At 39.1% G+C, this 26,819-nt stretch overlaps 2 protein-coding genes across 2 annotated transcripts in view; one reads left to right on the forward strand and one right to left on the reverse strand.

The window, feature by feature from the left end:
• Positions 1-1,133: 1,133 nt before the first annotated feature.
• On the reverse strand, positions 1,134-12,022 carry Uba1 (ubiquitin-like activating enzyme 1). Its single transcript, XM_034976441.2, has 8 exons — positions 11,111-12,022; positions 7,767-8,177; positions 6,767-7,025; positions 6,303-6,478; positions 5,618-5,839; positions 4,747-4,998; positions 3,966-4,271; positions 1,134-3,549 (listed from the first exon to the last, which is right to left on the reverse strand). The coding sequence occupies exons 1-8, from the start codon at positions 11,843-11,845 to the stop codon at positions 2,776-2,778; spliced, it is 3,135 nt and encodes a 1,044-aa protein (XP_034832332.1). The 5' UTR covers positions 11,846-12,022; the 3' UTR covers positions 1,134-2,775.
• Positions 12,023-13,538: 1,516 nt separating this feature from the next.
• retm (real-time) overlaps positions 13,539-26,819 on the forward strand; it is a 73,682-nt gene continuing 60,401 nt past the window's right edge. Inside the window, exon 1 of the mRNA XM_034976444.2 lies at positions 13,539-13,832. Coding sequence (XP_034832335.1) covers positions 13,770-13,832 — 63 coding nt within the window. The 5' untranslated portion in view covers positions 13,539-13,769. The remainder of the gene's footprint in view (positions 13,833-26,819) is intronic.

Consider the following 26,819-nt stretch of genomic DNA (forward strand, 5'->3'; position numbering starts at 1 on the left):
ACAAAATCGTAAAATGTTGGCGTAAAAGTCACGTAATCAAGACAATGTGCGGACTGAGGGTACCGAACGGGCGTGGGCCGACTTTTATGCTAAGCAACTGCCTAAGCTTGGCCATCGGGAGTGTCCTGCTATTAGGCGTCTTCGTCTACAGGTGGTGATCTGAGCCATAACGTAATGGTCTTTCTCCAAAGAATAACGCGCGTATTAGACAAAGATTGTTGCTTCGATTCTTCTGTGTCAATGTGAATCGACCCTTAGTTTAAACCTGAATGCAAGCAATATGTAATTTTATATTGTCAGTACAAGGTTCATAATACAATAAAATTTTATATAGTAACTAGCTTATGCTCGCGACTTCGTCCGCGTGGACTACAAAATTTCAAAACCCTATTTCACCCCCTTAGGAGTTGAATTTTCAAAAATCCTTTCTTAGCGGACGCCTACGTCATAATAGCTATCTGCATGCCAAATTTCAGCCCGATCCGTCCAGTAGTTTGAGCTGTGCGTTGATAGATCAGTCAGTCAGTCAGTCAGTCACCTTTTCCTTTTATATATATAGTAATAAGTTTGTTATAAATTAAGGTTGTATATTCATGGCTTCCGAAGCTCTGGTGCCTAATAATAATTTAACTAATAATATGGTTGTTTATTTTACTATTTCTACCTGATTTTGTGTGTAGACTGATTTTATTATTATTTTTTATATTAATAACGTAACGTAATAACCGATTTTATGGCCGACCGATTTGTAAATCGGTTCAGTTATAATCTGTGGTTATCGCTAACATGCGCAAGTCTTGTAAAATCGGTTGTATTTGTTATATACGTGCTATGAGTAAAAAAATTTGTAATAAACCCCTTTGGTCACAATATTTCTAGTCATATGCTACACATTCTGTTAAAATGTGTGCATATCTTAATATTTTGAAACTAACATGTATTTTTCTGACTTCCAAAAAGGAGGTGGTTCTCAATTCGGGCCGTTTTTTTAGTTTTCTAATTTATCCAACTTCAATATTTGGTGTTTCTGTATAGAATCTCCGTGATGTATTTGTACCTAATATTTATGATTCGGGAATCTTAAACCATGTAATTTTTTATAAGAACATTTTTTATAGAAATAAAACAAAAACTTTGCTCGAATTTTATTTTATTTTTAATCCTCCATATACAGACCCTTCTGATTTTAAACATTATTTTTAAAAGTATCAGACAAACTTGTGTAAATTAGTTAATCAATAATTATTGTAGGAAGTGTCTAGACGACCACAAGTGGATGTTGATAATTAAAAAAAATCCAGCCACAAGTTTAGCTTTTAAAATTTGCCCTTTAACACATTCTGTTAAGGTTCAATTTTTAATACAACTTAATTTTAATACAAGTTAATCTAGTAAGTAGAACTTTGTTGTAATTTTGGACTTAAATAATCTGAGTTCCTTTTAACAGTAACATGTACATATAATTAGTAATTTCAATTCTTGGCAGTAAGAAATTTTAATAGACGCAGTTTTTCTACTCTATTGTGTATTAAAAATTGATTGCATTAAAAAAGCAAGCCAATAACTTGTGGTCGGATATTTTTTTATTATCAACCAACCACTTGTGGTCGTCCAGACACTTCCATATTATTATGTAAGAATCGCGAAAAAAAAAATCAAAACTGCGCATTCCGTGACGGTACGTGAGCAGACAGTAATAATTATACTACCATAAATATACGAAATATACCATAATCATTATAAATATAAAATATATGTAACGACTAGTATCACGTGTTTAGTTGGAGTATGCCCGACTAGTCTGGCTAACGAAAGAAGACTGGAAAAGCGCGGCAAATTTAAAAAATATCAGTATGTCAGCCCCAAAATCAGCATGACATACCTGGAATAACCTAATTTAATACTTCAGAATTAATTTTTATTTCTGTTCTATGAAGTTAGGTTATTCTTGGTCTGTCATATTAATTTCAGAGCTGCCATACTGATATTTTTTAAATTTGCCGCGCTTTCCTAGTCTCTTCTTTCGTTAGCCAGACTCAAGTTTCGAACCCAACCGGGGTCTTTTTCCAATGGGACGCGGTCGCAAACAATAAAACCTGCAATTATTATGAAAAAGGGCTCAGGAAGAGTTCGAAACTATACTTTATCCTCGGAAACAAGTTTCGCTGTTACGTAATCCCATAGAATTGACAGACACAAAAATTTCAGTGGGTGCTAACCATTTTGAGTCACCAACAATCACAAGCAAAATTGTTTTCGAATTTTCATTTCAATGTTTTGAGAAAACATTTTCGAATTGAATTTCAAATGGTTTTTTTTCAAATGGTTTTTTGAAAACATATTTATACATTCTTTCCGCGGATAGGGTATAGTCGGGCATATTCCGACTAATCATGTGAGTAAAGTCGATACATATTATATTTATAATAGATTTCAGTATAGTTTAAACGCTAAAATACCATATCATAATTATCAGTAGACAATAAAAGCGTGTGTGAAGCACAAAATAAAGAACTCTTCACGCGGTTAACACTATCATATCACTGTACACTCGCCGCTCGCGAGCTCATATAAAACATTCTATAACTATTCGCGTCGACAAACTTATTCAATTTTTAAAAGTACCCTCCGTAAGTGAAATTCGTGTAAAACATCGCTATTATGCATTCAAATGCCACAAAAACCCGCCGGCGCGCGCGTCGACGTAAATTAATAATTCCGGCTCTGACGATGTTTGTTTTTTTTGTTGGTTTTTTTTTTCTAGAAGTTTCTGTGTTAAGGCAGAGTGTACTTGACGTAAGGAACCTCGACGTCGATTTTGTCTACGTCATTGCAGCACAGTTCGAACACTAAGGCTTTCACGTGTGGTTCTAACTTCTTCTTGGACACTCTAGTTACCACTTCGGACATGGGCAAGTTGAGGCGCTCCTGACGCTTGTGGGGGGGCATGAAGAACGAGAATAACATGCACACTCCTTGAGACAACATCGTAATTTCGAGTTTGTGTTCATTCTTGAAGTAATCTAAGAATTCCTGTAACGTAATCTCGCCCTTGATCTCAAATCTGTCCCAGAGGGTCCATTTTTTGTCGTAATAAACGTTAGTCGGGGCTGCGATCGGTTCGGAGAAACCGAAGAATGGTAAAGCTAGGTTGACGAAACCATTTTTGAAGACGTCCAAAGTGTTGAAGCCTTGAGCGAGTTTGTAAAGCTCCAGACACACCAGACCGGCAACAACTGAGGTGGTGGTAGCGATGGCCGGGATGATCTTCCCAGCGATGAGTTTGGACTGATGCCTGTTTGCGGGAGGTATCTTGTAATTTGCGGCTCTTAAGTTGGAAGCAGCCACAATGAAGTCCATGTGGAAGTTGGAATCGTCGTCCTTCTCGAACTCCAATGGAGTGATCTTCAGGTTGCCCAAGTTGCTGGGTGGAGGCAGGTCGGCTACAATATTCTTGACTCTATTCTGGTCCATCTCATCATTGTTCTGCTGTAGCTGGGCGTCGGTCACTGCTATCCTCACGCCGGATCTTGGTATGAAGGTTGGTACCTGAAATATTATATTTTAGTTTAATTTTTTTGTATTTGTTACATAGGATCGATGCACTGACTGTCTGTCTGTCAAGACCTGTTAAGGTAATCATAACCTATAGTGTACTTCCTGTTGACCTAAAATCAAGAATATCTTAGAAAGCACAAATTAAGGGAAACATCAAAAAAGGGTTATTTCTTGTACGATGGTATGGAACCCTTCCGGCCGGTTTGTAGTGCGTACGCGACGTTAGCGATCCTCTCACGATCTACACAGGGGGGTATTCCATACACTCAAAGATTTGCAGCAGCCACAGATGCAGTTCATACTCAGGGTTGAACTCCAGTGGGGACGGGCACCGCTTGGGCCCTGACCAGGAGGGAGTGCCGCAGGAGTTGAGCTGATCTGCTGGGAAGTAGAGGGAGCCAACTCACCTGAACACTCGTAGCGACGTTAGCGATCCTCTCTCGGTCTACACAGGGGGGTATTCCATAAACATGGGCTCTGAGGTTCGCAGCAGCCACTACATAGTCCAGATGCAGTTCATCCTCAGGGTCGAACTCCAGTGGGGATGGGCACCTCTTGGGCCCTGACCAGAAGGGAACGCCGCTGGTGTTGAGCTGGTCTGGTGGGAAGTTGTAGAGGAGCTGCTTGATCTGATTGCAGTACTGTGCTTCCCAGTGCATGCGCGCCCAGGTCACGCAGTCGTCGAACTGTAGCGGGCGTTCGGTGATCGCGTTCTGAAATTATATTTTTAATGTTATTACATATATCGTTGTTTATATGTGGCCATATAACACTTATTCAAACAAGACTTTTAGGGCTCCGCTCCTCAAAAAGAAAAATCATCAACTAGAGAAGTTGACCCCAGGTACCAAGGGTGTCAGGTAATGTCATTACATATAGGCTGCCGCGTAAATATTTTTGTTTGTATATCGCTAGCGTGATTATACTACGTACAGCGCCATCTGGTTCGTAATATGAAAATTTCTGACTGCAAGTGCATCCTTTGTTCGACATGATAAACATGTCAACAGAGTAATAACTGGAAATTTGTCTTACCCTCACACATTCCAGAGGTCAACTGAGTGTCTCTAATTTTTTCATAGATCGCTACTGGATGGAAAGTTTGACAGCGTGATTTAACTGTATGCAGCGCTTTCTAGTTGGTATTACCGCAGTTATTGTACCATTGTATAGTAGAAATCGACTTACCCTGACACTTTCCAGGACGTCCAAAGGCTGGCTCCCGGGCAGACGCATGGTCCTGTCCAGGAAGTGAGGGTCTGTGAGGTACTGCGCAGCGTGCTCCGCGGCCTGGCGGAACAGACCCTCGAACTCGTCTCTGGCCCACTGTAGGGTGTGCTCTATCGCGTTGGGGAAGTTTTTGAGGGTGCAGATAGGGATGCTCCTCTCTGGTGGATCCTGGGATGAGCTGTAGGATTCGGTCAGGAAGGGGACTACCACCTGGAACAGACAATTGAAAATTAAATATCAGTTTCACATATCAGGCCAAACCATCCAGAGCAATGACGTGACTGTCAGTTCGAAGTCCAATCAGAAACTTCTAATGCAGGGACCTCGCAGACCTAGAGTTTTCAGGATGTCGAGAGAAATTTTCAGATTGTCAAGAGAAATTTTCAGATTGTCCAGAGAAGTCTCGAGGATGTCCAGAGAAATTATCTGACTGTCCAAAGAAATATTCAGATTGTCCAGAGCAACCAGAGCCCAAGGAATTTACCAGATTGTCCAGAGAAATTTTAAGATTGTCCAGAGAAGTCTCGAGGATGTCCAAAGAAATTATCTGACTGTCCAAAGAAATATTCAGATTGTCCAGAGCAACCAGAGCCCAGGGAATTTACAAGATTGTCCAGAGAAATTTTAAGATTGTCCAGAGATATTTGTAAAATGTCCAGAGAAAGTTCTAAACTAAAAACATTAGTTCCCAAGGTTGCCCTTAGTTCCCAAGGTGCCACTCTCCAACAGTGGCTTCCTATAGTACACGCAGCGTCGGTCGATGTAGATGCGCGCATCAACGTTGTCCACTCCGTCCAGAGCCTCGAAGACAAGTGATAGTCCAACATACCTGCGTGTTGCCCTTAGTTCCCAAGGTGCCACTCTCCAACAGTGGCTTCCTATAGTACACGCAGCGTCTGTCCATGTAGATGCGCGCGTCAACGTTGTCCAACGCGTTGGCCACTCCGTCCAGGGCCTCGAAGAACGCATCATCGTATACAGCCTCTGTCTCCGGGCATACTCTATTCTCCTGGGCCACCACATTCATTGATGGATTCATCACTTTGATTGCCTGAATTAAAAGAGGAATTTTAGTAAGTTCAGAGAATTTTTATTTAATTATTTTTATTTTTCATGTACCAAAATAGTAGTTACAAAGTAATAATAAATTAAGTTACATTGGAAATACTTATCTCTGAATAGAGATTTGTTCCAACTTTCCATTCAAGGTTGTTAGTTTATATCCAAGCATGGAGGTAATAATATTTGTAAAATTCTGTACAAATGATAGGAATAATAACAAAAATAGGCTTTTTATGGTCAATGGCCACTGTCACATTTTGTTTATTGTTTTGACAACTGTGGAAGACCCCTAAAAGCTTGATAATTCCATTGGCTCACAGGTCTAACTACCTTGGGTAATCTCAAAGGTTGCTTCTCTAGAAGTCTTGTCATAGAGGTCTACTAACACTGGTAATTTTTGCAAAGTTCTTTACCACCAATGTATAAGAGCTCTAGTGCGAAGGTCAAGTTACCTTGGCAGCAGTGCTGGACTTGGGTTTCTGCACGTCGCGAGGGCGGAATAGGAACTGTCGATTGAGGTTGGACTTCTCTATCAGATCCATATCGGTGACGGTCACCTGACCTCCATCGGCTCCTACTCCCATCATCGCGAAGTTCTTGAGAAGCTCGCAACCAATGGCGCCGGCACCTTTTGAAAATTACCACCACGAAAATTAAAAAAAATTAAGTGTTATTTCTTGCAAGATGGTGCTGAACCGTTCGTGTGCGACTCAGACTCGCACTTGACCGGTTTTTCTGAAATGACATGGGGTTATTCAAGGGATGGACCAATAAATTCCTAAAAGGCCGGCAACGCATCGGCGGTTCCTCTGGTGCTGCAAATGTTCATGGGCGACGGTAATCACTTAACATCAGGTGACCCGCCTGCTCGTTTGCTCGCTATCTCTATTAAAAAAAATCTGCCCCAAAAACTTACCAACAATAAAGTACTTCAGGTCGCCAATCCTCTTCTGGAATTTTTTACCAAAGACAGCAATCTGTCCATCGTATCTGGAGCCTGTGGGCTTGCAGTTCTCCTCATTGAGAGCGGAACGGTCCTTGGGCAAACACTCAATAGCGTCCAGGTACAGCCATTGGACGATGGGGTGGAACTTTCCAGAGCAGGCCTTCATCACTTCCTGGGCGATTACTCCTCCGATCGCTGCGTTCATTGGGTTTAGGTCTCCCGCTGACACCTGTAGATGTTTCAATGTTTAGTGTTATTTAATTGCTGTCGTAAACAATATTTTCATTTTAGCGTTTAAACTACCATGAGTGATTTCCATTCTAAATAATATCTGTCCCGGCTGTACTCATGTGTTTAGTCGACGTTAGCCCGACTAGTTTCGAACCCATCTGGGGTCCTTTTTCAAGCTGCCGGGACAGATAATATTTTCATTTTCATTATGATGCAGGACAGCACTTTAAACCATACGGATTCTGAAACTATTGAAGCTTCAAATCAAAATTATTTTCAAAAACCCGACTTCCAAAGACACTACAAAGTAAAAAATATTTTTTTGTTCTACACGTATGTAGAAGTTGGGCGAGCGTCACGCGTCGATTTCTAATTTATCTCATTTTAAGCAACTCCCTTCGGTGGTGTTGCCACATGGGGTTATTCATGGGGCCGATCAAAAAATTACTGAAAGGCCGGCAACGCATTGGCGGTTCCTCTGGTGCTACAAATGTTCATGGGTGGCGGTAATCACTTAACATCAGGTGATCCACCTTCTTGTTTGCTCGCTATTTTTATAATAAAAAAAAATATATATATATAAAGTGAGTTTTTGAAAAGATTTTTTATAAAATAGATTGGTTACTCCACAGAGATGCTGTTTTCCCTAGGATTACACAATCACTTACATTACAACATACCTTGATCCACAACAAAACGAAGTTACAGCTTCAGACTTAAAAAATAATAATTTGAATACCTTGCAGAATGTTTCCAAGAGCTCCTTGTTGGCTTCAAACTCCCCTTTCTTGAACAACTCCTCCCCGTCCACAATACCCTTGACATGCTCCATGAACTTGACAAAGTCCTCATCACACCAAGGCTTGGGCAAACGCCCCTCAGCACCCTTAAACTTGTGCAAAGCCAAAAATCCAACATGAAGTTGTTGCGGATAGTCCATTTTAGCAAAATCGGTGATCAAAAACTCTGGATTCTTGGCCGATTCGTTCAAAGGTTTGAAGTTTACTATCTTGGGCATCTTGACTTGTGTGACGATGCCACCGCTTTGGTATTTGGAGAAGTTGGTAGTGTCTCCAATGCTGAAGGTGAATGGTCCCAGCACTTTGATTTTGCGGGGTTCACAGCCATTTAATTCCGTCATACCTTGTACCTGAAAGTTTTTTTAGCATTTGTAGTGTGTAGTGTGTGGGAGAAGTGTGTACAGTATGCGGCCGAAAGTAATGTACATCGACCTTTAGAAGGAGATAACAGATTTGTAGAGCGTTGTCCCTGTCGTTGAGACCGACAAAGCGTGTATAGGTAGGAGTGACAGAGACAACGCTCTACAAATCCGAAATATCATTCTAAAGGCCGATGTACATTACTTTCGGCCGCGTAATGTACTGCATTAGGCTTTTGTAACAAAATCTGAACAGGCAGTGAAAGGATTAAGTATTTTAAAATCTTTATTGCACTCAGAAGAAAAAGGCGAAAAAATTGGCATAGAGGTAGAAAACTAGGTAGGTTTTAACATGAATCAAAATGAAGTATCAATTAAATAAAACTTTACAAAAGCTGTTTTGAAAGTTACTATCTTTATTTTGCACTAGCAACGCGACTCACGGCGCCAACTATTGTACAGTCTGCAACAGATCGAGATAGCAATCGGGGCACGAGGCGGGGGGATGAACGGCACACCCGCACGCTCGCCCGCACCGGGTTGGCGCGGGGTCTCTGCGGGTGTGCGGGGTGTTCCCTTCCAGATTGCCATCTCAACTTGTCTATTTGATGGTATTATGCAAGTCCCAATAAGAACTCCACAAAGTTTCAACTTGTTTTTTTTAGTGAGTAGGTAAATCTGAGTGAGTGTGAGTGCAAGTGAGTGAAAAAACAACAGTGAATAGTCATTTTCTAGGTAAACACGTTCCATCTTAGGCCACATCATCACTTTCCATCAGGTGTGATGTGGTCAAGCGTATGCCTATAGGCTGTAATGAATTTAAAAAAAAATCTGTATGGGTAATAAATATGGAAAGGGCAGCCATACTTGTAGCAATGCTAACAAGATTAACTATGAGTATAACATGATAAAAGTCTTTAGAATAAGATAATTAGAATACCAATAGCATGAATAATAGAATTGGACAAAAATGAATATAAGAATGAACTGAATACTGAATACTCTCTCTGCATCATAGTCAGCAGTGCTGAAGGCTGTGAGTTGTGACTCCTTTCTATTAATCTATCACGATTCATGAGATACAGACTGGTGACAGACGGACAGACAGCAGTCTTAGTAATAGGGTCCCCTTTTACCCTAAGAACCGATTGACACAGGGGTTTCAAGGTGCTAGAATGGCGACCTCCCACCAGTAAGCGCGGCGTTGGAAGACAACAAGTCACAGGAAACCGCTGGATAAAGACAGAGCAAGTCCATGGTGTGTGGAAGTCCCTACAAGAGCTAATAGTTACTTAAGATTGAGTTAAAACGAGAGAGATTTATGTGGGAGATATAGCTCTGTCTTGTTTTTACTAAACTTAAGTAACGATTAAGCGACTCTGAGTATGGCTGTTAGAGAGTTTAACACACATTCTCATCAATGCATACTCCCACAGCTTGAAAATGCAACCTTATTAAAAGTCAGGTAAAAAATATTTCTTACTAGCTGACATCTATGACTTCAACCACATGGATTTTGGTTTTAACAATCCCCTGGGAACTCTTTGGTTTTCCAGGATAAAAAGTCTATGTCACTCTCCAGGTCTTTGAATATACCCACACAAAAATCACATCAATCCGTTGCTCCGTTGCGACGTGATTGAAGGACAAACCAACAAGCAAGCACACTTTCGCATTTATAATATGGGTACTGATTTACCAGTAGGTATGGTAACACAGTTTGTTGCACTATGTGATTCATGTTGGTGTGAGTGTGAATCATGGTAATGAAAAAACTGGTATAGAATTATTACAGGTGACAAAGTTGGTATTAATAGTATAAGTTTAAATGAGTAATCTTGCACACAAAGGACTTACCTTGAAAGATTAGAAAAGGACATTTTATTATTCTAGTACACAGACCAATTAACTAGTAGCCTATCATTGTTTTGGAATAATAAGCAGAGCTAGTTAACCAAGCGGTTTCTTGGATAAATTTAGAATGAAGAATGAATCTGTAATACTTTGGATGCCAGATTTATATGATTACTTTTTTTATGACAAGATAGACATAAAGACTCATGCTTGATAAAAAACCGGCCAAGTGCAAGTCAGACTCGTGCAACGAGTCGTATTTTTTCGACATTTTGCACGATGATTCAAAAACTATGATGCATAAAAATAAATAAAAATCAGTTTTAGAATGCACAGGTGAAGCCCTTTCATATGATACCCCACTCGAGTATAATTATCGCACTTCGAAAATTGAAAATACTAATTTTTAGTTCATGACCACAATTTTTTTTTGTATGATGTAACCATAAATTCGCAGTTTTCAGATTTTTCCCTGAATGTCTGCTATAAGACCTACCTACCTGTCAAATTTCATGATCCTGGGTCAACGGGAAGTACCCTGTAGGTTTCTTGACAGACAGACAGACAGAAAGATAACAAAGTGATAAGGGTTCCGTTTTTGCTTTTGAGGTACGGAACCCTAAAAAGCAATGAGGTCTAGGTTGGAGGCACTTGAAGATGCCTATTCATTCTTGCCTTGAACATACTTAATGTCATACATGACAGGAAACATGGATGTCGGAATGTCATTCCACACAGTAGCAACTCATATCAGAAATGTTGAGCAAAAACATTTTGTGTGAGATTAGATGTTATCATAAGTATGGTCACAGGCTCATAATGCAGACTGAATTTTACACAATAGTGTGTCAGGATTGAAAACAATGATTGAATGTCAGTTAATAATCAGAGGATTGTGTGTGATGGCACGCTCTTGGGAAGGCCTATGTCCAGCAGTGGGCGCAAACAGGCTGATTGATTGATTGATAATAATCTGGCAGATGAATAATAACTCACCAAGTATTATCCAATATTGTGAGTCAAGTCAAAACTATATACAAAGCTTTAAAAAAGAATAAGGGCATACAAACCTCACTGAACGTAACATAGTCTCCATCCTGGAGACCATGACGAGTGTCATCCAAGCAAGTGACCACAGCTTCATATTCGTGGCTGATGTCAGCCACCATCGCCGACACGGGGTTCTCGCCGTTGATATCGAGGACCTTGAACTCAGCACCAAAGTCACAGAACACCTGCGAAAACAACCCTCTAGTGTCTGCGATAACTAATGCTACGTTATTAGCGCGACTAATGGCTGCGACACGCTGCTGCTCCGCCCATGAAGCTCCAGTCAACACAACCACACTGAATTTCTTCAAAAACTCCTCATCCAATGTCCCCGTATAGGCCGTCGTCGGCACATAGTGATTAAGTTCAGCGAGCTGCTCGCACGAAGCCAGGGCCCTATTTTGCCCGATCGTTGCCTCGGACAGGTAGAATTGAGACGATAAATCCGCCACGGTACAGTTGCGGTCGTCGTGCAGGGTCACCGACTTGACGCCACCGAGGATCACGTTTTTCGCAACCTCGACGCCCAAACCGCCGAGCCCAGAGATCAGCACGTCGGAGCTGGCCATGCGCCGCATGGCGTCGTGCCCCAGCACGTACAATTGCCGCGAATACAAACTCTCGTCGATTTCATCTTCAACACGCGTTCCATTGTTCGCCATTGCTGAGGATTTGCAACTCGCCTCTGCTGTATTTAGCTTCCGCTTTTTCGCCGGGGGGTCAACGGAATTATCGGCGACTTCAGCACTAGACATCGGGCACGAACGCGCACAATTTTGGCAGAATTTTGCTTTGCGTTTTTACGGCTTAATCAAGAAAATAATCTTCAAATAATTGCGGACGACATTCGCAATTCGTTTCGTTGAAGGCCCGCTTACTCACTGTCTTGAAGTTAGCCCCAATCAACGTGGAGAAAATGGTCTACGGAAGTGATTTTGATTTTTTTTGTTTATTTCTAGTTTCTACCTGTTTCTACCACTAGCCAGTATCACAGAGTATACATCGGGCATTGGGTGGCCATGCTACCTACCAGTACCACCGAGACCGAACCGATGTTAAATTTATACTCTAAACGGTAGCCTACCGTTAGGGACTAGATCCTGTTAGAGAACGAAACTGCCCGTTATTACTGTTGTATACTTAAGTTAGTTAGGATTGCTATTGCAACATTTTATTATAAGTACGCACTAGTAAGCTTTCCAATTTATTGTTAGTAACAGTTTAGTTTTAAGTATTTTGGACCAAATGTACCTTAGGTCCCACGCCCTACTCCTAATCTTCTTGTACAATTTGTATATAAACCTTACCTTTTAAGTTGTAAATATATTCTCCCGGCTATTACTCACCGAGTTACAAACACGCTACTTATTTTATTTCTACCTCGTAACCTCCTCCTCTAAATATCCATGCAATTCATTAGTGCATATCAGTGTAAAAGTTTTGGAATATTATGGATTTGAAGCATTTGATAGTTTACACGAGGTATTCGTATAAATACAATTTCACTATTAATAATAATTGGCCTACCCCCAAAGCTCAAAGGCCATTCAGCGTGGCAATGGTGTCAGCTTAATGGGTACCTTTGGCTGGGGGGCAACCAGGGGCGGACTTTTTGACGACATTTAATTTTAAGTTGGTAAGGCTTATTTGTATGTTTTAATTTAATATTTTTTAAGTATCTACTTTTAATTTAGATTTAAAAGTTTATTTAATAGAATCCCTAATTTCATTAATTTAACATTTTTATAGTGTTCTACGTGCACTTCAATACCTATAAACGGATAAATAAATACTCGATATTTCATATTATCATGATTTAGGAGTGTTTTTAATAATTTTAAAATATCTAAATATCAATATTTTTTCCTTGCAGTACAATGTACAGTACATGGTGTTTATACAAGAACGCAAGTGGCGCCCACATTTAAGACCACTAAAAGACCCTCGGCGACTACCTACCTATTTCACTTTCGATTTACAGTACCCGTAGTACAAGATTTTACGTCTCACCAAACCAAACCAAATTCGCAATGACCTAGGAAATAATTATTTACTCATTGCAAATTCGAGAGTCGAAATACTTCCGCGTTACAGTAAAGGATCTTAACTTTTTTTCTACCTTTTTTGACAGACAAAATGCGAAATGATAAAGTTAAGCACACCTTTTAATTTTTATAAAAAAGGGTTCTTTTTGATTCTCTTAAATGTTTCTATAATTTTATTTTACGAGAATAAATTAAATAAACACAACTTTTTGTATAATTTAAGTAAAAAGGATGAGATGGACTACTATATATTGGTATAAATAGTAATTATGGTAATGGCAATTCCATAGCAAAGGTAGGTAGGTATGAGGTAGGTAGTCAATGCAAATGTCAAACGAGTTGACATTTGTAGGAATTCGTTTTCGTAAGCTAACTTCAGTTCGATTAATTAACCAATCCATTTTGTGTGGTTGGCGTTCGTTGTGTTTATCGCGCATTAATTGACATTTATGTACTCGTTTATTTTCGTGTCTTGTAATAAGAGTGAAGGGAAACCTTAGGAAAACTTTATAAAATATAAAACGAATAATTTTACAAGTGAACTCTGGAGCAATATGACTGTGGTGTAAATAATATTTGGGGCAAGGATCACGATCCTTTTTTTCTTTATAGACAGTTGTTAAACTTTGTAATCATGGTCCAGGAATACGTTTCTCCTGTGAGGGTACATAAGTATCCCTTCGAAATGGTGATGGCCGTAAGTACCTACTGCTTTTGTAGATGTCCTCGAAACTTAATTTGGTATAGTTGATTCAACTTTGGGACTGGTTTACGACCTATTGAACAATTAAGCAATCGTAAACTTTTGTGTTTTTTAATTAATGTCTCATTGAATTAAAATTCCATTGGAATAACAAACAGTTACACCAAAAATATTGTTAAAAATGACCTAAATCCATTAATAGCTATACAATAAAATGTGGTGAATCACTTATTTAAGTATGGAATTTTAAATAAAATTGCTAGTACATAATTAAGTAACAAGTTAATATAATTTTTAAGTACTTTTACGAGTGTTCAAGTACAAATTACTTGCAAGTCTTTCAAGGTTAATCAAATTCCATTGATTGAGAAAAACTTGACAATTTGTTTCCCAAAAAAATTAAGTAGGTAACCTGGCTTTAGATTACTTAAGTACAATAGATAGGTATATAGTTATACTGATACTGCTGGTTAGATAAGGTGTGGGTTACTTACGGGAGGATGACAGTTGATGTATAAATCAGGGCTCTCAATGTTGCTGTCACTCGCCCGCAACTCATACTTTATCCCACGAGCCATCTTAAGAATACATGTCTCCTTCTAGATTACTATCATAAGTAGAGGTTCTTGATGATATTATTGATTGATGTTATTGATTGTAAATTTTCACATTCTACTATGATAATGTACTAGAACAATTTGCACACTAAGTTATTGGTTGAATGTGTTAGAACAAAACAGATTTAAGACCAAATTGTATAAACACTATTTCTATCTCTTTAACTCTAACCAAAATATTTCAAAATATTGCAGTTAGATTCTAGTTGACACAACCAGAGGTCGCTAACTATGGGCCTCATAAGAAGCCTCAGAGTCACTCAGCGGGCCATGGAGACCTATGCTTGAAGTTTCTCTACAATCTACATGATCAAATCAGAAATGAGGAGATCAGCAGGAGAACTAGAGTAACCGACAAAGCTCAATGGGTTGCGAAGCTGAAGTGGCAATAGGCAGGGCACATAGTTGGTAAAACCGATAGACGTTGGGGTCCCAAGGTGCTGGAATGGCGACCTCGCACTGGAAGATGCAGTCTTGGAAGACCCCCCACTAGGTGGATGGACGATATCAGAGCCGTTGGATTCAGGTAGCGCAAGACCGTTGCGTGTGGAAGTCCCTACAAAAGATCTATGTCCAGCTGTGGACTTCTATCGTTTGATGATGATGACACAACTGCGGACAGATGGTGCGTTTGCAGTGCAGTTTACACTAGAACTGTACACCGACTGCACACATTTTTTTAAGTAGGTACCACAATTATCATGTGACCAGGAAGCAGAAAGGTCAATCACATTGATTGTTCTTGCTATTTTTTTCTTTATTCTGTTAGATAAGACAAATGTTTATAATATTAAAATATACACTAACTACAGTGTATTTATCTTATCTACTTTATATTGCCATATAAATCTGTGGCAGCACATTGCATAAAAAGCAGTGATTGCTTATAGTAGTTAAGACGTGGGCCTTCCTCTTAGGGGGCCCAAGGTACGATCCCAGACAAACTTTTTGGAATAGGGTCTTCTTCTTCTTTGCTCTGGGCTGGTTTCCGCACTTAAACGTTTCCCTCTGTTGTGCGTGCATTGCCCCTCCCTGTTGAAGTGCTCACTCCAGCCATCCAAGCTCGCTCCAGAAGCCAAGTAGACCGCCCAGGTTGCAGAGGGCTTCATGGAGTGAGGTAGGGGAACCCAAATGGCGTTCGCGTTGTTCTGCTACGCCCGTGCACTCTAGAAGCACGTGCGTCGGTGTTTCATCGACCTCCATGCAGGCCCTGCACAGAGGACTGTCGGTGACACCTATAACGAGACGGTGTTTGTTTGGTGGGCTATGCCCTGTTATGAGTCCCACCACCTTCCTAAGTTTACCTCTGTCCAGGCGGAGTAGTTTGTTAGTTTTCTAGTTATGTTGGAATTGGGTCTTGGACTGTAGTAATAAAATGATATGATGTGTTGTATAGAGGTAGTTTATGGGGCTCGAAATCATTATTCATTTTAAAAATATATTTTCCCGCAGAAATTACTCTATTTTTATGTTAAAAAACCGACCCAGTGCGAGTCAAACTCGCGCACTGAGGATTCCATACTACAATCGTATTTTATCGACATTTTGCACTATAAATCAAAGTCAAAGTCAAATGATTTATTCAAAATAGGTAATAAATTACTCTTTTTGATGGTCTGGTGTTAGATTTGTAAGATATAGTGGTGATAATTATTACGCAAACTTAAAACTAAAGCTACGAGAGTTCCAAACGCGCCCAGGTCTGAGAAGAAGAATCAAAAACAATTATGCCTAAAAATAAATAAAAATCTGTTTTAGAATGCACCATTTCACAGGAAACCTCTTGAAAATACTAATTAGTAGTTCATGACCACAATTTAATTTTTTTTGTATGATGTCTGCTATAAGACCTACCTATCTGCCAAATTTCATGATTCTAGGTCAACGGGAAGTAGGTAGCCTGTAGGTTTCTTGACAGACAGACAGACAGACGACAAAGTGATTCTATAAGGGTTCCGTTTTTCCTTTTGAGGTCCGGAACCCTAAAAACGCGGACGAAGTCACGGGAATCATTCGTTTACAATAATAATGCAGAGTTATATCCTCGTGAAGGTGGCGTGACCCTTTTGTCAAAGTTTCGTGCTAGGCCCCGAGATCGATCGACTTTTGAGGACAGCTACAGGCATAATAAATTACAAAATGTGGGTGACAAATTATTGTTTCAGTTTCCCTAAAGTTTCCAGTTTGAAAATTAGTCTTTGTCAAAATAAGACCCCTGTGCCACAAGGCCTGCCTACATTACACAAATCTTTGGTTTGTAAATAACTTATTTATTTTTTAGGGTTCCGTACCCAAGGGGTAAAATGGTTCCCGCCCTAAGACTCCGATGTCCGTCCGTCTGTCACCAGGCTGTATGTCATGAACCGTGATAGAGAGTTTAAATTTTCTTTCTGTTGCCGCTATAACAACAAATACAATACTAATAAACCGGCCAAATGCGAGTCGCAGCGATAAAACTTCACGTTTGTTGTACGGGAGCCAGCCCCCTTAAATATTTATTTTGTTCTGTTTTTTCGTCAGTATAATGACTAATTGGGGTACTAACTCGGCACAGTTCCCGAACATCGACCGCGAACAACATCCCACTATTTCGGCAGATAAATTGGCCGACAATCACATTCGTCCTCCTCTACTCTAACCGCGTATCTCTCTGATGACACGTTTCCTCAATTTCTTAATCGGCGTCGTTCCAAACACAATTTAGTTTTATTTGTGGAAAGTCCGGTGCGCAAAACATAACCCAAATTATTGCGGATAACTCAGATTTCTGCAGTCTGCTGGAAAAATAAAAAGCAAATTAATTACCATTCACAGTCGAGAGTAATTCAGCGCGGCGTACCTCAAGGCAGTATCTTGGGTCCTTTACTATTTATCATCTATATCAATGATCTACCGAAACATGTGACTCACCATAACATGGTATTATTTGCGGATGATAGTACTGTGATATTTGCAAACAAAAACATAGACGACCTTAAAAGTAATATTAACTTAACCATAGACAAAATCATAAATTGGCTGGATTGTAACAAACTTAAAATTAACTTAGATAAAACCAACATCATGACTTTTAGACTAAGAGAGAAAATGTCGCGTGCTTTGGATATAAATTATAAGGGCAAACCTATCAACGAAGTAAATGTAACGAAATTTTTAGGACTGAATATTAATTGTAATCTAAATTGGAAAGAGCATATAACTCATATTTGCACTAAGTTGAGCCAATTCTCCTATGCGCTTTATATGTTGGGTAAAACGGTTGATGTTTCGACACTATTAACGGTTTACCATGGATATGTCGCCTCACTGTTGAGATATTGCATTATATTCTGGGGTAATTCTACAGAAAAAGAGGCTGCATTCAAAGCGCAAAAGAAATGTTTAAGGGCAATATTTAGATTAAAAATGACGGACAGTTGTAAACCCTATTTTAAGAAATATAATATTTTGACCATGCCATGTATATATATTTATGAGACTATCATTTTTATTAAACAAAACTTGAATTTATATGAAAACTTCAATAGTAAAAGGCATGTGCTTAAACTGCGGCACCCTCCTAGTAGAACCGCTCATTTCTTCAAAAGTTTTTTTGCCACTGGGCCACTCTTGTATAATCACTTGCCCAAACATATAATTGAGACACGAGAACTTCCTTTATTTAAGATAAAATTGAAAAAACTATTGTTAGAAAAGACATATTATTCGATTAATGATTACCTTGTAGAGAAATTTTAGTTTTATTTTAATTTTTGACATTTGTAACATTATCATTTAAATTTGTATTTTTTTGTGACTAAGTATTTAATTTGACTAATTTTATCAAAACTATGTACACGTTGTTCGGTATATCATAAGTCATAACATATTGCATGCTAATAGGCAGAATTTGGCTGTACCTTTTTGTTTTGTAATATCTGCACTGTTTACCCATATTCGCAATAAAGAAATTTGAATTTGAATTTGAATTTGAATTTGATATTTTATAGCTATACTAGCTCACCCGCCCCGGCTTCGCTCGGGTGGAATTTAGAAAATCGAGTTGAGGGTTGAATTTCCAAAAATCCTGGAACACGTATTTCTTCATTTTTCATGCAAATAAAATAGCAAATAACTTGAAAAATGACGAACTCTCATACAAACTTTCATCCCCTATTTAACACACTTAGGGGTGGAATTTCGAAAAATCCTTTCTTAGTGGATACCTGCTCTTTACAAAGAACACACCCTCAAAATTTCATGGCTCTAGGACCAGCGGTTTATGCTGTGCGTTGTAAGTCAGTCAGTCAGTCAGGACTTTGAATTTTATATATTAAAAAAAAAGATCACTAAGCATGTTTTTTAAAGGTCTCACGCACCATATTAGCCTAGGCGATTTAAGCAATTTTTTTTCTAATGTACTTTAATATTTCCATTAAAACTATTACAGATAGGAAAAAATCGCTATTTAAGCAAAGTGCATTCATTAAATCAGTATCAGTTTAAAAATAGACAACGTAATAATTATTGTAGTTTATGCCTTTACATAACCTACAGTGCTGGGAACCACATTCATATAGTGGGTATAATCCTCATACTAAGTAATTGTAGTCTTAAACCTTAAGTAATTGCACCAATTTCGCAAAATATAATTAAGTAGGTAAGTATATGAGATTTTTCCGTACGTAGGCAGTAATTACGCGATACAGTACACAAGTTATTAAGGTGACGCAGTACGCTCGACCGAACCTGTTTGCTTTTCACTTGACATTGTATGAGAATGGTGAGAGGCACGATGATTTTCACCGAAATCAAGGGTTTAGGAAAAGTATTTTTGAGAAAAAACTACTGAGTCCATGTTTGTAAAGTATAGTTATTTCAACTAATGAATAAATAAACTATGTCTAATGTTAAATTTCTTTAGAATTTTCATACCTCTAATCTTATTTATTTACGCCTAAAGTTGTCATAAATTTAGTGTTAAAATAGGAATCTTTTGAGGCTCGTAACTTTAAAATCAATATTTTTTTCAATGTTTCATATATCAATAAACCTAGATAATGACGAGATTAATCGATATAATACTTAGTTTTGGGCGTAAGTACAGTATCAAATAATGTAGTAATTACCCTCTCCTACGTTTGTATGAAGAAAGCACCGTCCTGAGCCCCCTTAAGTACAAGGCACGACGGAAGTCCCTAAAGGCTTTTAAAAGTCCCCAATTAAAAGTAAAATCCATTCAAAATGAGTTTTAGCGTTCCTCACACCGACAACTTGGGTATACCCTAACAAGTTGTAAAGCGTATAAACCAGTTAGGTATTTTGCGCAAAACCATAAACGTTTTTGCCAATAAAATAAATTAATTTCTTCGTATTCATATTTTTATGATAGTGTTTTCACCTACGCTTCAAGGAAATTTCTAAATAATTTTTAAATACATATCGAAAATTGCGGAACATATCGAAACGGATTTCGATACGATTAGGACTGCGCTATCCATAAATTACTTACCACCTAATTTTTTCGTGAACCACATTTTAATTTTTTTATGTAACCACAAATTCACGATTTTCGGTTTTTCCTTTGCTTGTGCTAAAAAACTAGGCTACCTGCCTTTCATGATTCTACGTCAACGAGAAGTACCCTATAGGTTTTCTTGACGGACACGATAGACAGACAGAGAAACAACAAAGTAGGAGACTCTAAAACATATGAAGATAAGTCTTTAGGATGCTGATGGGGCTGCCCAGATTCTGCAGCGCGTCAGGGATGTTCGCCGAGGCGCATGTAGACTGCGCGGTGCACATCCCTGTTGCGTAGAGTCCGGTCCAGCCCCAACGGCCTCCCGAAGGTATTTTCTGACAGGATCGACTGCCAGTACTTGAATCACTGTTGTATGATTCACGTGCTGGCAAATCGATCCTGTCCTAATTTAAATAGTTATATAAATATTATAGTTATAGATTTTTTACTAACAAATAGGTTTAAGTTTCGTGTAATTACTAACACCAATATGATCCTTGTTGGTCGAAATAAAAACATTTTATTTTATTTATTTATTTATTTAGTCTACGGTCTAAGGAACAACAGGTAAAGCTCTATTTTATAAGTTGCATTGTCACATTCTATAATTTGTATTTTGTATGTTATTGTCTTGCTGGGTTTTCAGCGGAGGCGATTTACGTACCTAATTATGGTAATGTAATGTAAATAAGGAAAAGTTTCGCACCTATGACGTACCTATTCTATCTCTCCAAGCTTAGCTGGGTCATCGTTAGGCCGCAGGGCTTTAAGCTGGAGACTGACTTGTACCGTTTGTAGTGTACCATTCGAGGCGAGCTTGTCTGCAGTACGCGGCCGAAAGTGATGATGGCTCAAGTGATGGTTCATTTTTGACTTGCTCTAGCGATGAAGTAGCTAGCACTGAATTGTAATGTAACACTCAAAGGGAATTCGCAAAAAACCCGACAGTCGCGTGTAGCACGCGACGCTCGCCGCGAATGTTACATTACAAGCCAGTCTTTGGTTTGAGTTACAAAAACTCGATACATTACACCAAAATGTTACAAGTCTGCCTCCAGCTTTAGTTACATTTAAGATTCAGCCCCTTTTTCAACCGCAAAAATATCTTTGAATAATCATGAAAAAATTTAGGAATTTGTCTGGTTTCTATGGAATGTCATCCAATAATGCTAATGAGACAGAATAGTACGGTCATTGACGTCGATTTAGGAAGCCGAGTCGTTGGCGAAATAATACGCCTTCCATTTGCTATGTGTGGGACAAGTAAAAGAAGCTAATTTGTGAATACCTGCCGTAATAAGGCTTGTGACTTCGGTTCTGAGGGTGAGATCTATAGAGAGCACTCTAAGCTAAGTCAAGCTTAGACTTAAGACAGAGTGAAAACGAGACAGAGCTATATCTCTCACATAAATCTATCTCGTTATAACTCACTCTTAAGTCTAAGCAAAGCCAAAGTGCGATCTATAGATCTCAGCCAGAGCATCTACAGTACGCGGCAGAAAGTAATGTAATTGTACATCGGCTTCTAGAATGACATTTCGGCTTTGTAGAGCGTTTTCTCTGTCACTCATACCTATATGACGTTTTGTCGGTCTCAACGACAGAGACAACTCTCTACAAATCTGCTATCTCCTTCTAAAGGTCGATGAACATTACTTTCTTGCGCGTAATATACTTCCAGAGGTACTATACCTTCTTCAAACAAACTTCTTTATAATATTAGTATAGAGTATAGAAGCTGTGGTAGCCTAGTGGTTAGGACGTCCGTCTTCCAATCGGAGGTCGGGGGTTCTATCCCGGGCACGCAGCTCTAACTTTTCGGAGTTATGTGCGTTTTTAAGTAATTAAAATATCACTTGCTTTAACGGTGAAGGAAAACATCGTGAGGATACCTGCATGCCTGAGAGTTCTCCATAATTTTCTCAAAGGTGTGTGAAGTCTGCCAATCCGCACTTGGCCAGCAGCGTGGTAGACTATGGCCAAAACCCTTCTCACTCTGAGAGGAGACCCGCGCTCTCTATAGTGAGCTGACGATGGGTTGATCATGATGACGATGATAGAGTATAGAAGAAGAAGGAAAGAAGCTTAAACAATGTCTCGGATATTCATTAGATACTTCATTTATACCGTGTAGCGCTTAACAACTAAAGTCCAGGCCCGCCCAATCTGCTTATGGACTTAGCTGGACTTAGCCTGGACTTAGCTGGACTTAGCCTGGACTTAGCTGACACAGCAGATTTGCGTACACCGCTTAGCGAATTACTGTTTGTTTTTGTTCTGTTTTATTTGCCGCGGGTGTGGTCAATAATCGCTAGAGCTATTTCTATAGATAATTTATTCTAGTCATAGAACATGATGAAAATGCCTCGGACATTTATACCACAGGTAAGTATACCACTTCACTTATGCCTTGTAGCGTTTTGTAGCGCTTAGCAACTAAAGTCCAGTCTAGTCTAATCCGCTTATGGACTTAGCTTGGAGTTAGCCTGGACTTAGCTGACACAGCAGATTTGCGTACACCGCTTAGCGATTTAATGTTTGTTTTTGTTTTGTTTTACTTGCCGCGGGCGTGGTGAATCATGGCTGGAGCTATTTCTAGATAATTTATTGCTACAAGAAATAGAACATCAAGATTAATGACCGAAAATGTTTTTTGATATAATAGCGCTGCGAATTTTGGGAATTTCATTCATTCTAATAAAATTACAATAATTTGCGGAAATAAATGAAAGCGGACGAAGAACGTTACGTAACGAAGAAATCCGTCGGGGAACCAAAGTGACTGACATAGCTCAACGAATTAGCCAGCTGAAGTGACAGTGGGCAGGGCACGTCTGCCGCAGAACCGATGGCCGATGGGGCAGACGTGTTCTGCAGTGGAGACCGCGTATAGGCAAGCGCAGTGTGGGACGACCTCCAACCCGCTGGACTGACGACCTTAAGAAGGTAGCGGGAAGTGGGTGGATGACGAAGGCAGAGGATCGTGTGTGGTGGCGCGCTCTTGGGAAGGCCTATGGACGCAAACAGTGGCCCTACCGCGGTTGTTTGACAGCTACAATGTCACGATCGCAATCATCTCTGATTGGTTAATGCTCGCTCACTATTGGCCACAATGCATTGTTGCAACAAGAATCGCACAAATTCAGCCAATCAGAACAATTGAGATTGTTATAATGATTGATGCAGGTTTTAGACAATCGCCCTACTGGCTGATTGATTGATTGAAGCCTCCGACCGATAAATTCAGATTTCCGCTCCTAGTAGTCCGCGTAGAGACACAATATTTAATCGCCCGATAGCTCAACGGTTAAGGGAGAAGACTGAAATCCGAAAGGGCGACGGTTCAAATTCCACCCGTTGCACTATTGTTGGACGTACTCCTAGCACAAGCTTTACGCTTAGTTGGAGGGGAAATTTTAGTCATCATGATAAACCAAAAAATAAAAAAAATAGAACCTACCGCAGAGGTTAGACCTGCCCGTGCCGATGAGGCGAAAATTTAGTGCTCTGATACGATTACGCCGCATGGTTATTTGTCACGGTCGAAGCCTCTCACCAGACAAATTCTGGCGCGTAGTACCTACCGTAGACCGTACCTACGTGCCGTAGAGGTTAGACATGACTTCCGCGTGCCAAATTTCTGCTACATTTGCCCCTGACCTTGTTATGAACGTTGAATACCAAACGGCAGATCAAAGACATCAAAGATAACATTATGAGAGGGGATGTGTTAACCGACCGGCACACTATGCCCTTTCGCCTCAGAGGACGCCCCGGCTCACCCTCGGGCGCGGTGCTTTTGTGTTGGGTTTGTCCTTGACCTTGTTATGAACGTTGAATACCAATGCAAACGGCAGATCAAAGACATCAAAGATATTATTATGAAAGGGATGTCGTAACGGAACGGCACACGATGCCCTTTCGCCTCAGAGGACGCCTCGGCTCACCCTCGGGCGCTCTTGGATTTCGCTACAAAAGATGTGTTTCAAAGTTATTTTTAAAACTTTAGTATTTTCCGTTATAAAGGCCTAAAAGTGATGTGGATTCACGTAAAGCCATTGCATGGGTATAGTAGAAAGCCTGGATAGTGGCAACTAGGGCTAGGCGCGTTTTTCTCGGGTTTATTCTTTCTACGGGGTTTTCAGAAAACCTAAATCCATGCGAATGAATTAGTTACTTAAGTATGTTACAAATTCAACAACTGACCATCAAAATGTGTAATTTATAACCCATTTTGAATAAATTATTTGACTTTGACTTTGTATATTTATTTGCTGAAAACTGATATCGTGATCGTACCAGTATTCAGGATTAGTTTAAAATTGGTGTCGTGTGGGAAATGACAACTGCGACAATATTTGCTAACTCTTTAATATCTACCCGAAAAGTCCGTGTATTATAAAAGCGGCCAAGTGCGAGTCGAACTCGCGCACCGAGGGTTCCGTACGTTGAAAGGATACGTGTAATTATTTTGTTGTATAAATTATCTCCCAACTGCAAATATATACACAAAAGGTAAAGACTGACTGAATTATACACATGTACCATGTGTATGTATTCTTATTACGAAATGTAGAAAAAAGTTTTATAATACTTACTTCTTCAGTTTATTATAAACCTTATTACTAACACTTGAACATAGAGTTTAATAACGATTGCAAAATATTTATATTTAAGACCTCTTGTCATCGACAGTAAATTTCAAATATTCGAATTTTTCAAATGACAACAAAAATATTTATTTTAAAATAAAACTTAGCTGCTAAGCCTAAAAAAAAAGTCTAATAATTTGAGTAATTTGAAATAAGCTTTTTGGCTGATATTTTTCGGGCCGCATTTGAAGCACTTATTTCATTTCTTGAGCATTTTATTTCAATGGATATTTTACCTTTTTAGGTAGATGAGGTAAGGAACCCATAAAACATTAGTAGAATACTTGTTTTTTTGTTATGCTTCACAGAATCGTGACAGGATTCCCCGCTCGGTCTTTGTGCTTACGATTAGCATTGATATTATGTTAGCATTAGCATTTTATGGCTAACGTTATTGTACTAATTTACCTGCTCAAGTGTACCTAGGTAATAGATACTTGTCTGAAGTCTGAATTAAGGCTATCCAGGTGAACATCCCATAAAAATAAATTCAAAGTTTTTACTAGTGGATTCCCGTCATTGCATACTAAGCTAAAAACAAAAACATCATGGCCAAACCCTTTTCATTCTGAGAGGTGACTCGTCCTCAGTTGTGAGCCTGCGATGGGTTGATTTTAATGATGATGATGATGATATTGATTTACTTAAAAACCGATCAAGTGCGAGTCGGACTCGCACACGAAGGGTTCCGTACCATCGTACAAGATTTAACATTTTAATGCCAACAGCGCAGCGTCATCTATATTTGTATGTGATTTAGTAAATTATTTAATTAAGACATTTTTTTTGTGATGTTACCACAAATTCCCGGTTTTCGGACTTATTCTTTTGCTTATGCTATACTAGCGACCCGCCCCGGCTTTGCACGGGGTGCAATGTAGTTACTAATGGTGTCACTGTGGGTGTTTTGTTATATTTCAAAACAATAAGACAGCATTTTCGATAAAAGCTCTCAGTCAGCTTGATTTCTTCCGAAATCTTGAACAATTATCGTCATTTTTCAACAAATTAGCACAAAACAATATTAAACTATACCTATAAACCTTCCTCTTGAATCACGCTATCTATTGGTGAAAACCGCATTAAAATCCGTTGCGTAGTTTAAAAGATCTACGCGTTCATACATACAGACAGAGCGGGAAGCGACGTCATTTTATATTATGTAGAGAAGAACTACCTACCTACCAAGTTTCATGATTCTATATATAGGTTTTCTTGACAGACAGACAGACAAAGTGATCCTATAAGGATTTCTTTTTTTCCTCTAACGGAAACTAAAAACTAACAGTCATGCACTTTTTCGATATGACGCAACTAACTGCATGTATGTTTACACATATTATGTACTTACTTCAAAATGGAGTAGAAAGCTGATCAGCCGGAAGTAGACGTAATTTAATACGTGAGAGGAAATAATAATTACACCTAAAATTACAATTTAGATTTAGGTTACACGGACCTTATGCGTGTGTTATGCGATTGAAATATTGTTTTGTAATGATAAAGCAATTATTTAAACTAGAGATGCGCCAAATGTAGGTTCAACTCAATACGAATATTCGCTCCGAAATGTACCAAACCGAATATTTCAAAATCGGTCAAAAAGTTTACTTCAAAGTTTGGACGGCGCAAAGTTGCCTTTCTATCGGTATTTTACAGAATTTGTTTCGGAGAGTGTGCCGAAGAAGTGTTTGGCAAAAAACGGAACCCTTGTAGATTCGTCATGTCTGTCTGTCTCCCCGTCCGCATGTCACGGCCACTTTTTTACGAAACTATACTGCTTATAGCTATACTTCTTATAGCTATATATGCTACTAGCTGATCCCCGCGGCTTCGCCCGCGTAGATTTAGGTTTTTAAAGATCCCGTATAGCCTATGTCACTCAGGAATAATGTAGCTTTCTACTGGTGAAAGAATTTTTAAAATCGGTTCAGTAGTTCTAAAGATTACCCCCTACAAACAAACTTAACGACATTACCTCTTTATATAATACAACGGGCCGTGCAGCAGAAATCGTAATATTTTAATTTCGCCATAACTTCAAAACCAAACGTCCAATTTTAATCATTCAAAGACCAAATATTATCTCCATAAACTGTTCTTAGTGATGAAATCATTTATTTTGATAAGGATTAATAGCATGAGTAAAATAAACGCGTTTAAATGTAGTCCAAAAAAAATTCAAGATTTTTAAATAAAAAAATGGTTG

The sequence above is a fragment of the Maniola hyperantus genome, chromosome 15, assembly GCF_902806685.2.
Source record: "Maniola hyperantus chromosome 15, iAphHyp1.2, whole genome shotgun sequence".
NCBI classification, from domain to species: domain Eukaryota; kingdom Metazoa; phylum Arthropoda; class Insecta; order Lepidoptera; family Nymphalidae; genus Maniola; species Maniola hyperantus.